Source organism: Trifolium pratense, linkage group LG4 (genome assembly GCF_020283565.1).
Source record: "Trifolium pratense cultivar HEN17-A07 linkage group LG4, ARS_RC_1.1, whole genome shotgun sequence".
Taxonomy (NCBI): Eukaryota; Viridiplantae; Streptophyta; class Magnoliopsida; order Fabales; family Fabaceae; genus Trifolium; species Trifolium pratense.
Window position 1 is genome coordinate 47,566,644 of NC_060062.1, and position 13,716 is coordinate 47,580,359.

At 35.0% G+C, this 13,716-nt stretch overlaps 1 protein-coding gene across 1 annotated transcript; it reads right to left on the minus strand.

Moving 5' to 3' along the window:
• Positions 1-3,161: 3,161 nt before the first annotated feature.
• LOC123881609 (probable disease resistance protein At5g66900) lies at positions 3,162-8,696 on the minus strand. The gene is made up of 5 exons (XM_045930334.1): positions 7,543-8,696; positions 6,332-6,735; positions 5,881-6,242; positions 5,286-5,557; positions 3,162-5,175 (listed from the first exon to the last, which is right to left on the minus strand). The coding sequence occupies exons 1-5, from the start codon at positions 8,168-8,170 to the stop codon at positions 4,352-4,354; spliced, it is 2,490 nt and encodes an 829-aa protein (XP_045786290.1). The 5' UTR covers positions 8,171-8,696; the 3' UTR covers positions 3,162-4,351.
• Positions 8,697-13,716: the final 5,020 nt, after the last annotated feature.

Genomic DNA, 13,716 nt, shown 5'->3' on the forward strand with positions numbered 1-13,716 from the left:
CCACTTGATGCCAGAACTGACCCCCGAACCAGATTCAACTGGTGGTGAAAAGCCGAAAAAAAAAATATTTTGAACCTTAATTTCCCTCCAAGTCTAGGAAAAGAAGAAAGAAAAAACTAATCAAATCAAATATATCTAGAGGTTACATAACGCACGCTTTCATTCATTCATGCAAAAAAAATTCATCCTCAAAAATCAGGTGAAAACATTGGGCATTAAAAAGAGTAAAATGCATTGGATAAGAGTAAAATGCATTCCCATTTAAAAATGAGTCATACTCATATTACTAACTAGTACTAAAAAAAAATGGCATTAAAAAGAAAATTTTAAAATATTTTTATTATATATAATTTCTTTAATTGGTGCCTTGAGACACTAATTAACTTCTTCCTTTAAAAAATTAGTACTATTTGTTTAACCAAAATAAGATAAGATTGCTTCAATTGTATAGTATAACTTATTTTATAAGATATCAATTTTATAATTCTTATTACCAACAACACCAGCTTATCCACATCATTATCCACCGAAATACTCGGTCCTATCACAAGCATAGCAAATGCCTATTTTTCAAATTAATTTAATACAGTAACTGATTATTTGAAAAAAATATAAAATTTCGATTATAATTGTGACCGAAAGGAATAACCATTATTTAAAATAAAAAATAAAAAAATTATGATATGATCATAGTTCCTTAGCAGTGATTGATGTTTATCTGTGACGATGTTAACTACTGCCAACTACTATACCTTTCATTGGTATAGGTTGCTGGAATTTGGTGTAACTAACTGCACATGTTATGTTACAATAGCACATAGATAATTGCAAGAAATTACTGGATTATTTCCAAGAATATTTTTGTCAAGTACCATGAATTATTCTTAGGGGCAACATTTTCTACAAAATACTTTGCACTTTTGAAAAGGCCAAACACATGGTTTTTTATTCCATAACTTGAACCAAACACATTTTCTACAAAATAATGTTCTTTAGAGTAAGCTTCAAGCTGTGGATAAAATTGAACAAGTTAGCATCATATTCATATACTAGTATATATTGATAAATTTAGAGTAGACCTTTATTCTGGTTCTCCAAAGATGTTGAAAAACTGGGAAGTCATTCTCATATGCGGAAAATTGATAAACTAATTGACAATAATTGTTTGACACGTTCAAATGACTTATGGCTATGTACAAACGACGAATAATTGATTTGAAGAGTCATCAGTTATACATTCAATGTACCAAGAAGACCAGAACCTTAGACACGGCACAGCTATTTTGAAGTCGTCGCCATTGTAAAAATAAAACAAAAACTATAATAATTTTTTGCATGCACAAGGGTTTTGATCTTACATAATAATAAGGTCTAACTATACATTTGGTCCCTTACGTTTAAAAAGTATCAATTTGGTCCCTTACGTTTATTTTAGGTTTTAAGTTAGTCATTTCCGTTAGTTTTGTCACTAACACCGTTTGATCAGTACACGTGTCAGTGTGTCCAAGTGCAACATGTCAGTCAACATATGCAAAATTGCTGCCACATGTGACAAAATTGACGGAAAGGACTAACTTAAAACATAAAATAAACGTAAGTTAAGCCTAATAATAATAATAAAAAAAATTGGCCCGTGAAACACCGCGTCAATATGATCGTTGGTGTGGAAAAGTACCTACAAGATACTCCGATATTAAAGTAAGTATTTACGTGAAGTGGAAAGTTGAAGAGTAGAAGAATAGGGGTATGCACCTTTGGAGGAAAAGGGATATATGATCATTAATTAGAGGTGAGAATGTTAGTTTTTTCCTATTTATTTGCATTCCACGTAAGCAAATCTTTTAGTCACAAATTAAGTTGTTGTGGATTGCTATTTTTGGGGAAAAAACATACTAAGTTGGTCCACTCTTTTTCTCACTTATCCTATAATCTAAAGCACATATATAGTAACTAACGATGCTAAAATTCAGCCCCTAAAAAGGTGCAATACGTTACAAGACCTTGTGATGGGAAAGAATCTATAAATATAACGTATTTACTCTGTTTCTTGGTTACCAAACCTACTTGCTCTCTTTAGTAAACTACACCATCGAGTTGAGTTATTAAAAGTTCGGAATATCGAAACAGAACCATCGCAACATCAACAAGGAGTTTCTGACATAAGCAATGGCTGGAGGTTAGTGGCTTTTAATTCTTGCTTCCGCTTTTCTGATTTAAACATGTTGCTTATGATGTACAACATGGTTAAATCGATTAAATTAATTTACAGAGAATAGGCTAGGCTGGCCTACCCGGGCCTATGACCTAGCCTACATACACTCAGGCCAAAACTTTATTTTAAGTATGTTTAGTTAAATAAGCAGGTTGCAGACCATTAAAAAAGTATTTTAGCCTAATACACCAGCCTATTTAAGTTAATATGAATAATATTTTTACTACTATTATTATTTATATATTAAAATTTGTACTTTGATTAAATTATAAATTTATTAACTTTTTCGGTAATTTAAGTTTATTAATCTACATTAGGCCTATTTAAGTTAATATTAATCTACATTAGTTTTTCACATATTCCATGTAAACTGGTTGGCACGTCCTTAGGCAAAAAAAAAAAAGTTTTGCAATACCCATGCATGTTAACTTAAACATATATTATTGAAGATCAAAATATAGTCAAAATCACAATTTTTTCAAAAAGTTATATTTCAAAAATGATTTTTTATGAAAATGTATTTGAAATAACTTCAAAATTAAGTATTTTTTTAAATTTTGATATACAATTTTTTTTTTTAATAAAATGATAAAATAGCTAAAATAACATTTTAGGAATAAACTATTAAAAAAAAATTCATTTAAAGTTTTTATAAAAAATTTCTTTGTAAATTATGTCCACAGGATGGAAGTGAACATCGACCTTGAATCCTTGATTGACCAAGGCTTTCAGGCTTATCCAATCAATGAAGACTTATGTTATGAAGACTATTTTTTTTGTTGATAATTTGTTATGAAGACTATGTAAATGACTTTGACAAGTATATTAACCCAATCTTGTTCGGATTATTATAAAATTAAAAGCCAAGATAAATTAAAACAAGGTACTACTACTTGCACCTTATTGGCGCCTAATGGCGCAAAACTCATCTATCATATTTGTCTCTTTCTTTCTTGCCAAGCAGAAAAATCAACAGTTTTATTTAATGTGAATAATTATACAAGTGGCAGTTAGTGGCTTTACAAGAAAATCACACATAATATCAAATTGTTTTAAGAGCCACCCCACCTTATTAAAAGAAAAAACAACAATATCAACAATGTTCACAATTGACCTGTGCTTAAATTTTCTCCAATGCACTCAAATCATCTTCATCATGGATTTCTAACCACATATCAACCGTAGGATCAAAATAAAAAAGAGAAATTACAAATATTGAAAGCTAACCCAAATTAAACACCAAGAGTAAAAACAACACATGTCTCGTTAAAATCCTTATCTGGAAAGCCCAATGGGATAAAACCTGCGAAGGAAAAAACAAGTGCAGAGCAAACAAATTTTTTACCAGACACGATAGTTAGAAGAAACAAAACGAAGATTAGCCTTTGCTCAACTTCTTGAACATTATTTTGACGAATCAACTTGCGCTTTTGGCCAATGATTGTCAATGTTAATACTACTAGATGATGTTTGTGTTCACAACGACGACCAGTGCATAACCATCATGTTGCTCTTCTTATTTTTGCATAAACAGCTATAAATTATCCACCTCTGATGCAGCAGCAGGTGCTGAAAAACAATCATGAATGGTTTTCATCTTCTTGTGGTGTAGCATCAGTATCCCTGTTATTCTTCCTTTTCGTCGATTCTTTTGCTTTTGATTTCTTCCCAACTGTGGATCTTAAACATGGAAGCCTTTTTTGAGACATGTAGGCAAGTTGCTTGCCTTGAAAATTGACATATTCTAATAGCTGTAATTGAATGACCCTAGATGTTGCCAAATGACCTGCCACTCATAGTAGCTAGCCTGGAAATTGACATATCTCTTTGAATTTGGATACTTAAGGAGCCCTCCCTTAAAAGTTAGCTATCAAGGGAGAAGAACAAACGAAGCCACTTAAATACTCCACCAAGCTTCCCATGCTAATCGATAAGGACTTGGACACCCCACAATACCATCTTCCTATCAAAGCACCGTCTTGAGAGCTGGCGTCCGATGCCTTATTCGGCCTTTTGGGTCAACCCTTTCATAGGTAGCCAATTCCGAGGCACCAGAACCAGCTCTGATGCACATGATAAGTATTCAAGTATTTGAAGAACACCCCCCATAATACCCAAGTCCCTATCATTATCTATGTGTTAAGAGCAAATTGCATGAAGCCAATTTAAATTGACTTCAACTTTAGGAACCTCTATAGTTAAATTGGAAATCATAGATTCGAAAGATTCCCACGAAGCAGCTGTCTCTTCATCGCATATCACTTTTAAATTTTCAAGATTGACAACTGATAGTGGCAACTCGCAGCTTGCACAACTAGTCATGTAGAGATTTCTTAGATTACACAGATTGCCAATGTCCTCGGGCAAACTTGAAAGGCTTAAGCAGTTGGAAATGTCAAGTAGTCTTAGATTTAAAAGCCTTCCAATAGAATCTGGTAGCTCTAGCAAATCAGTGCAGGAAATCAGGCTCAAGAGTTCCAAATTCTCCAACTTTCCAATATCTTTGGGCAGCGACGAAAGCTTATGGCAATTAGTAATACTGATCTTCTTTAATGAGGTAATATCACACACCCCACTAGGCAATGCCATCAATTCCTTGCAATAGTCAATGCTCAAATCTTCTAAATTTGGAAATGAATCAGAAATTTCGATGCTACCCTTTTCAAAAGCTAGTCTTGTATTACACATGTAGAGGGATAATTTTTTCAGATTCTTGAATGTGCCAAAGGAAGGAACAGAAACTCGCTCAAGCCTAATTCTGTTCAAGTTGGATAAAGAGTTAAGTACTTCAAAATTGTTCAGTTCACAAGGACGGAAACCGTGGTTTATGACTATCAGAACTCTTAGTTTGCTCATTTCTTTCATTGACTCTGGAAATGAGTACTGCTTGGTTTGAAGATTTAAAATCAGAACCTCGACCTGATCTGGTTGAATTTGAGACCAATCTGACGCACAATTTTCATCTGCAAAAACAATCCATACGGGATCAATTGTGGACGATGAAAAAATAAAAGCATTTTTAACTTGTAAGTTAGTGAATATATTTAAAGAAAAGTATGCAAGTATAACTAACCAATTGATATAGACAATGTACGGGCTGGGACCTGCCGAGGCTTTGGTTTGACACACCATTTAACAAATTTGGACAAAATGCAGGACATTGCGCCTCGCTGCTTCTCCGCAAGCCACTGATCACGTTTGTATTCATTAATGTCAATAAGAAGTCTTTTTCTTTGTTCAATAGGTCCTTGGTTGTTTTGATAATTTCCAAGCTCTCTTAGTAGATCATGAAGGACGATAAAGTGGTTATTGTAGTAGTAATTTTCAGTGTCACTTGCATTTTTCCTGGGAAATGAACATAAGTTTTAGTATTCCTTAAAGATAAAAATTCTACCACTAAATGAAAAATACATATTCTGTATTAGATAGTTTAATTGCAATTATTGACTTCTTCCCTTAAGATCAGAAGAATAAAAGCATATTACAATAGTTACAAAATCGGAGAAGTTTAAATTTAATCCAAGACAAATGATCAATTTATAATGTTAATCGAGGAATTCCATGCTTCTCATAATAGCTACACCAGCTAATGAATTTTTGTCTCATATTTCATGTTAGATATATTTGGATTAAGTGGCCTTGAAGAAAATAGCAGTAGTAAATTGTACCTAGCTACTAAGAGATTAGCCATATTCATAGAGTCTAATTTGTTGATGATGTTCATTGCTTCTATGCCGTTGTTATCTAGTCCATACAACTCTGCCCACATATCAATCAGAGCAGCAACAGGAATTCTCTGGTCTTCGGGGAATAAAGCTAGGTCCATGAAGCACTCCTTGTTAATGGGATTATCTTCCAAAACATCCAAGATCTTGCGGAGGCGAGTAAGTAATTCCATATTAGAATCAAGTATAGAACGGCCTTGAGAAAGTTCCTTCACAATCTTTTCCCACAACTCATATGGTCGATTACTGAGTGATGTTGCGATCACTTTAATGGCAAGAGGTAAACCCTTGCAATTTTCTACAACCTATATTTCAAAGCACATGAATATCGTCAGTAACAATAGATAATATAGCATCGGTGCTCAAATGGTGTAAGTACAAGAAGGATAAGCACCTTTTCGATTAGATCTGTGTCAGGAATATTTAAATGAGTTTTTCCCGAGTGTATGTAGTGACCGAAAAGGGTTACTGCATCTTCGTGAACAAGAGGCTTTAGGATAAAGGTTTTGTCAAATCTAGATATTGCAACCCTTGAAGTCACTAAAATTTTATAATCTGATATCTGGAATTGAAATTTCTCAACGAGGTCTTCTGATCCAGGCCAAACATCATCCAGGACCAACAATATTGGACTTCCCTCATTTTTCTTCAGCATAAGTCCCAATCTATTAATTGCATCTTCTTCACTTTGAAACTCTGGCACTGGATTTCCACAGTGTTCAAAAAGTCTCTCTACAATAGTTTTCAATTGGGGTGTTTTTGAGAAGACGACAAATAAAATATTTCCCCGGAATTTACCTAATGAATCAAAAGAGAACAATAAGGCCAGAGTATTTGATATCTCCTACCACAACACATAAGGCATATATGTGTGTGTGTGTTTGCATGTATTAATTTCACTATGTTATATCACAATAACAAAAAATTCTTATAAACTTATCACTAAACAGCCCATATTTGGATTTACTTATTTGAGTTTATCTATTTACATAAACATTTATGAGACTGTTTGGTAGAACTTACGAAACAACTAAGGGCCGTTTGAATTCGGCTTATTTTTGAGCTTATGCAAATAAGCTATTTCACGGACAAAAATTGTATCTTTATAAGCTATTTTATCATAAACTACCTTGAAAATTTTATAATAATACATAAAAGCTTATTTATTTGCATAATTTGTTTCGCATAACCTCAAAAATAAGTCAATCCAAACGAGCCCTAAGTTGTTTTCAGTTTATTTCCATAAGCTCTCCAAAATAGTTTATGAAAACAACTTACTTATAGCTTATATAGAAACAATTTGACTTAATTTTAACTCTTGTTATAGAAACAGCATATGAATAAACACTTATATGATAAACGCTTACGCTATAAATGTTTAATTAAATTGTTTATCCAAATAGGATCATACTACAAAACACTAAATGTTTGCAAAATTTGAATAATATATTCATAAATTATTGATGAGCTAATAACTATCACTCTACACAAATCTTATATAATAATCATAACTCCATAAGACCATGAAAAATTCCTAAGTAAGAATAACAAATTAGTCTATTTATCATACATACATGAGAGAATAAAAAAAGATTTATAACATACCCTTAACTTGTTCATCCCAACATAGCTTCTTAGCCAGAGTGGTTTTTCCCAATCCACCCATTCCAGTGACCAAAAGGGTAGATCTTCCATCTTTAAGAAGTTCAGTCTTCAACTTCATCAATTGCAAATCCAAACCAACAGTAAATTCAGAATTTTCAGGAACACCAAAAGGACCCTTAAAAATTGGTCCTCCAGATCCACTTAATTTCTTCTCAAAATTCTCCTTATTAAGAATCTCAAGAACTTCTCTCAACTTATAAAGTGTATCCTTAACATCTTTTGCCATAACTTTTTGCTTATCGTCATTATCATCAGAATGAAAATCATCCTTCTTTTTATGCAAAATTCCATTCATACAAAGCTGAAACCAAGAAAAAAACTTGTTCCAACAAAGATTCTTCTGGTCAACCCTTTGTTCTTGTTCTGCATGATTTTCTTTTATAAGAGTCTTGATTTCTTCTCTAGGTGGGTTCAATTGTTCATTAAATTGGTTGATTTCTTGAACAATTGGAGACAAATCTTGTAGAGTTGACCTAAAACATCTCATGGATGTTTGGTCATGTTGAACTTGTTTGTATGTTTGTTGAAGCTGTGATGTAATAGCATCTAATTCTGTTGTTTCTCCCATGAATAACTAACTAAAACTAGGTCGAGAAATACTAGGTTGTTTCAACAAGGATTTATCTAGTGTAGTAGTAATTTAAATTGAAAGTTTATAATATGAAAATAAAGAAAATATTGAAATATAGTACCTAAGAAATTATGACTTGATCTTTCAAAGTTTGTGGGTATCTCTTAGATTACATTGAAATGCTAAAGTTATTATTTCAAACCTCTGAACTGGAGATAGAGCTATATATAATCTTATATGATGAAGTTTCTTGTTTCTTTACCAAAGGTTAGTAATTTCTTTGCAATTTCCTTTGTCGTTATCACTAGTCTACGCATTATTGCAATTTCCTTGCAGGTAGGTTAACAGCTATGACAAAAAATAATATCTAATTCGATGACCCGCAACGGCAAATTGATACTAGAGCTGATTTTCGAATTAGATTAAATGGTCCGGTAGACTGAATACTAGTTAAAAAAAAAACTAATTAGTCTAAGATACTTTTATATAAATAATAAATTAGTTTTTCGGTTATATAGATGTATGACTAAATTGAGTTCTTGTCTAAGAGATTAAAGTGAGTTTTTTTTCTCCGTTAACAATGACTTATCTTTTAGTAAAAAAAACAACTTATTTTTATCGGTAAATTTATCAGGTAAGTTCTTCCCCTTCAAATCAAATCCTTTTATACGCACAAGCTATGATGCACCGTGCATGGTGTTATCCCATATTTTAGCTCAAGGTAAAATATGTTATAATCTCCAGGTTCCAAAGACATTTATTGCTATAAAAACCTGTTGAAATGGCTTTAGGTAGCCTTAGTCTTTAATGTCTTCAAAAACAAGAGAGATTCTTTCTCTTATCGTTTAAATGAAGGTTAAGGGTAATGTCTTTAAGAACAAGAGAATCCTAATGGAAAAGCTTCATAGCTCGAGACTGAAGAATCTTTCGATAGAAGCCAACGAATCGAAGTAGTCAAGAGTTATGGACTTAGAGCATTTTTATCATTTAAGTGTGATTCGACTTCGACGGTTACAACGGTTTAAAGGCCTTGGTTCATTTCAAATGCGAAGGACGCGTGGCTGAAGTTTAGTAGTTTAACGTTAGGATAGACGTTGCTTAATTTTCTATAAATAGAAGTATGTGTAGTCGAAGTAGGGGTCACAATTCATTTACACAAAATCTCAAACACTCAAAGTATCCATGTTAAAGCGAGAAACGAGTTACTCGAGAAAGATGTATGAATCGGTGAACCTTTACATTTTCTTTGTAACTTTTACATTCTAAATGCAAATTTACTTTTCATAAGTCTTTATTTTCTTAAAGCATTTACAAATTCTGCTTTTCATTAGTTCCCTCGTTCGAGTGAACTTGCTTTAATTGCATCTAACATATGTTTCAGAAATTAAACATATTGTTCTTTTATAAAATAAGGATGTCTTTAAAGATAAACTTCCAAATTTACTTTAACAAAATGCATGAACAATTGTCCCGAGATTTACTAGTTGATCTCTCAAGTAATTAATTTAAACTAGCGGTTGTTTACCAAAAATCAGTGTAAACAAATTGGCACGCCCAGTGGGACGGGTTGTTTTGTGCAATTTACATTGTTAAAAGAAGTTTATTTTCTAAAAATCCTTTTACAAGTATTAAGACAGTTAGTGTTTATAGTTTGTGTTTTGATTTTGTATGCATTTGAGAAGTGGTAAATCTTTACCAAATTTAACTAGTGTCAAATCTAGATCAAAAATGGTTAGACCACCAAATAATAATCAAAACAATAACAACAATGTCCCAAATCCTGAAGGACAGCCAACACAAGCGTCAATTAGTAACGCTACTGTCATGGCCCAAGGCTCTGGAACATCTGCTTCGAGCGTTCCTGCAGTCAGTTTTGGGAATATAGGGGTAACAATGCCCTCAACGAGTTCGACTGTATCTGGGTCGATATCTTCGTTAGTATCACATGGTATAGGAGGCAGTCAGCCTGGTGCTGAAGATGTAAGGAGCCCCATTCGATCGTTTTTATTGAACCAATCAGGACTAGGAATGCCAGATTCTTTGATGGCAGGCTTACATAATTCTAACCCAAATCCTGACAGGAGTACCATGCCTTCCCCAGCAGCCTCTGTTGTGGGAAATAGGACCAGAGATATTGCCTTACAAAATTTAACCAATGTAACTATGATGTCTTTTCGACAACAAATGGACGAGAGTAATCATGAAATGGTTAACACTCTGACTTCACAATTGGGGACTATTTTGAACCCTTTAATCAACAATACAAATAATAATTATCAGTTGCTAGCCCATCAGATGGGGCGGATTGCAGATTTCTTTGGTACTCCTACAATGCCTAACCAAAACCTTCAGCCCATTCGAAACCAAACACAGGTTCAGAACCAAGGGTTTCATGTGAACAATGAAGTTCCAAACAATCAAGTACCACAAGTGGTACAAGAGGAACCACCGGCTCCAGTAGTGCACCATGTGCCAGAGCCTGAAGTAATTTTGGTTAATCGAAATCAAAATGCTGACGAAGTAATTAGAAATGTGCAAAGAAATAATTTTGCGCAACAAGATAACTTGGCAAATTTAGTCGAAACCATCTTAACTCAAAACGGTTTCAATGTTGGCCTACACAGGCCTAACTTCATTTCCCCATTATCTGAATACGTGTTACAAACTGAATTGCCAAGGGGATGGAAGATCCCCAAATTCACAAAGTTTGCTGGGGACACAACTGAGTCAACAGTGGAACATGTGGCAAGATTTTTTGCCGAAGCAGGAAATTTGGCAGATAACGAAAATTTAAGGTTGAAATATTTCCCAAATTCCCTTACAAAAAATGCTTTCACTTGGTTCACAACTCTTCCCCCCCGTTCGATTCAGCATTGGACTCAATTGGAGAGGGCTTTCCATGAACAGTTTTATATGGGCCAATCTAAGATTAGTTTGAAGGAATTGGCCAGTGTCAGGAGAAAGACACCAGAGTCCATAGATGACTATTTGAATCGATTTAGGCTACTTAAGGCTAGATGCTTTACCCAAGTGCCTGAACATGAATTAGTCGAAATGGCTGCTGGAGGCCTAGACTATTCAATTCGAAAGAAATTAGATACGCAACATCTAAGAGACATGGCACAATTAGCAGATAGGGTAAGACAGGTCGAACGCCTTAAGGCTGAGAAGGCTAGATCATCGAAGTTTCAGAAGAGAGAAAAGATTGCTTATGTTGAAACTATAGATGATGATGATGAGGAATATGTAATAAACTATGGAGACATAGAGGATAATGAAATTAATGTGGCCGAATTAAAACCTGGGCCCCCTTATGTCTGCAAATTACTAAAACCTTCGAATGGAAAAAATCCTGTCGAACCCAAGAATGATAAATTTGTCGCTAAAACTTATTCGTTTGATATAACTAAATGTGATGAAATATTCGATTTGTTGGTTACTGATGGCCAAATTGTTGTTCCAAAGGGATTGAAAGTGCCTCCCCTTGAACAACAAAAGAAAAGAGGTTTCTGCAAATTTCATAATTTTTTGGGTCATAAAACCTCACAATGTGTTCTTTTCAGGGATCTGGTTCAAAAGGCTTTGAAAGATGGAAGGCTGAAGTTTGGAGAGAAATCCGGACACAAGATGAAAATTGACGAAGATCCACTACAAATATCTGATGCTTCCTATGTGGAACCGGTCGAATGCTTGATGATCGATGCCATGGACTTATCAGGAGGCGCTCAATTAGTTTCTATTCCAGAGAATGAGTACTATGAGAAAATGAAAGTAGTATATCCTGGGGCTGAAGAGGAACTGATTGATTTTCTACAAAGGTGTAAGCTTAACAAGTCGGAGGTGATGCTTTGCCCAAGGTGCAGTGCTGTATTCGACAAGAAGGCTACTGAGGGCCTTAACAAGTTTATACCATTCAGAAGAAACAAAGAGAATTGGCCAAACTCAAGGCCAATGAAAAAACAGAACATGGCGCATGCTAAACCAATACATCAAAGGTTGGGCAACCCAAATACTTTTGTGCCATCCAACAAATCACCAATGAACAAATGGGTTCATGGTCATGCATCCAACTTTGTCAGAAATTCTGTTGACAAGGGAAGTTCGAGTCATTCTGTCGATTCGAAGAAGTATGCTTACAGAAACAATTACAAGGGAAAGAATCCCATGACCCGCACACAATGGCGTAGGCATCAGCGCCAACAAAGGCTCTCCCTTCAAGAGGCTCAAAAGACTGAAGACAACAAAGGAAAACAAGTTGTCGAAGTGGCTAGAAGGCCTCTGAAAGAAAGATTGACTCAACCAGAGGATGATCAAAAGGTTGAGAATGAGTTTGAAGGAGAAAACATGGAAGATGAGGATCTCCTCGATTCAGATCCCGAGTTTGATGTGCTAGTGAACGTAGTGTCGATTCTCCCTGCTGAATATGACGTGTGGTCAGAAGTGACTGAAGGGGAGGATGAATTTGATGAGTCTGAATTGGCTTTACACAAGCCAATGTGTTATTATGTAATGAATAATGGCTGCTTAGAGGAACAGATGGCCAATTTTGAGAGGCCAACTGAGGGAATGAAGAATCATTTGAAACCCCTCTTTATTCAGGCCAAAGTAAACAATGTGGGGGTCAACAAAGTGTTGATTGATGGAGGAGCAGCAGTAAACCTAATGCCAGAATTCATGATTACCAAGATTGGTAAATTCTCTACTGACTTGCACCCTCATAACATCGTTCTTTCGAATTACGAAGGTGAGACTGGTTTCTCGCTGGGGGCAATTCAAGTCGATGTGGCAGTTGGCAGCACTGTTAGGCCAACTTTGTTTTTGGTTGTAGCATCGAAGGCCAATTATAATCTGCTTCTAGGAAGGGAGTGGATACATGGTGTTGGAGCAGTGCCTTCGACTCTCCATCAGAGAGTGAGTATTTGGAGAGATGATGGTGTGGTAGAAAATATCGAAGCCGATCAAAGTTATTTTAGGGCTGAAACACACCACATAACCAAGCATTCATTTGATAAGAAATTGGCGAATATATCGCCATGCACTGAACAGGGATATGCCTATGCCCCTGCTGATAATGTCTACCATTCTGTCAAATTGGATCCAACTCATGGATTCATTTGGGAGAGAGAGGAGATAGACGAAGGTCCACATGTGGATGAAGGCAAAGTCCGCCCAACTGGGTGGGACCTTGAAGAATACTACGATGACTAAGCCCAATGCTTGGGCCAAGATTTCGGCTTACATGGCCGAAAACAAGATAGAGATGGCTTTAGAAGCCACAATGCTGCAAGAAAATATGGCTATCGAAGCCAACCATTGTGAAAATGGCAAATTATTGCCAATGACTCAAAAAATGGACTGCATCTATGATGAAGAACCATTAGGATTTGAGAAAGATCCTTCCAGTTCCAGTCAAAAGATGCAGGCCCAAGATCCTTTGGAAGAAATAGATATTGGAGATGGCTCTATCAAAAGGCCAACGTACATAAGTGCCAATATCCCAAAGGACTTGCGTGATAAACTGGTCGAACTCCTTAAAGAGTTCA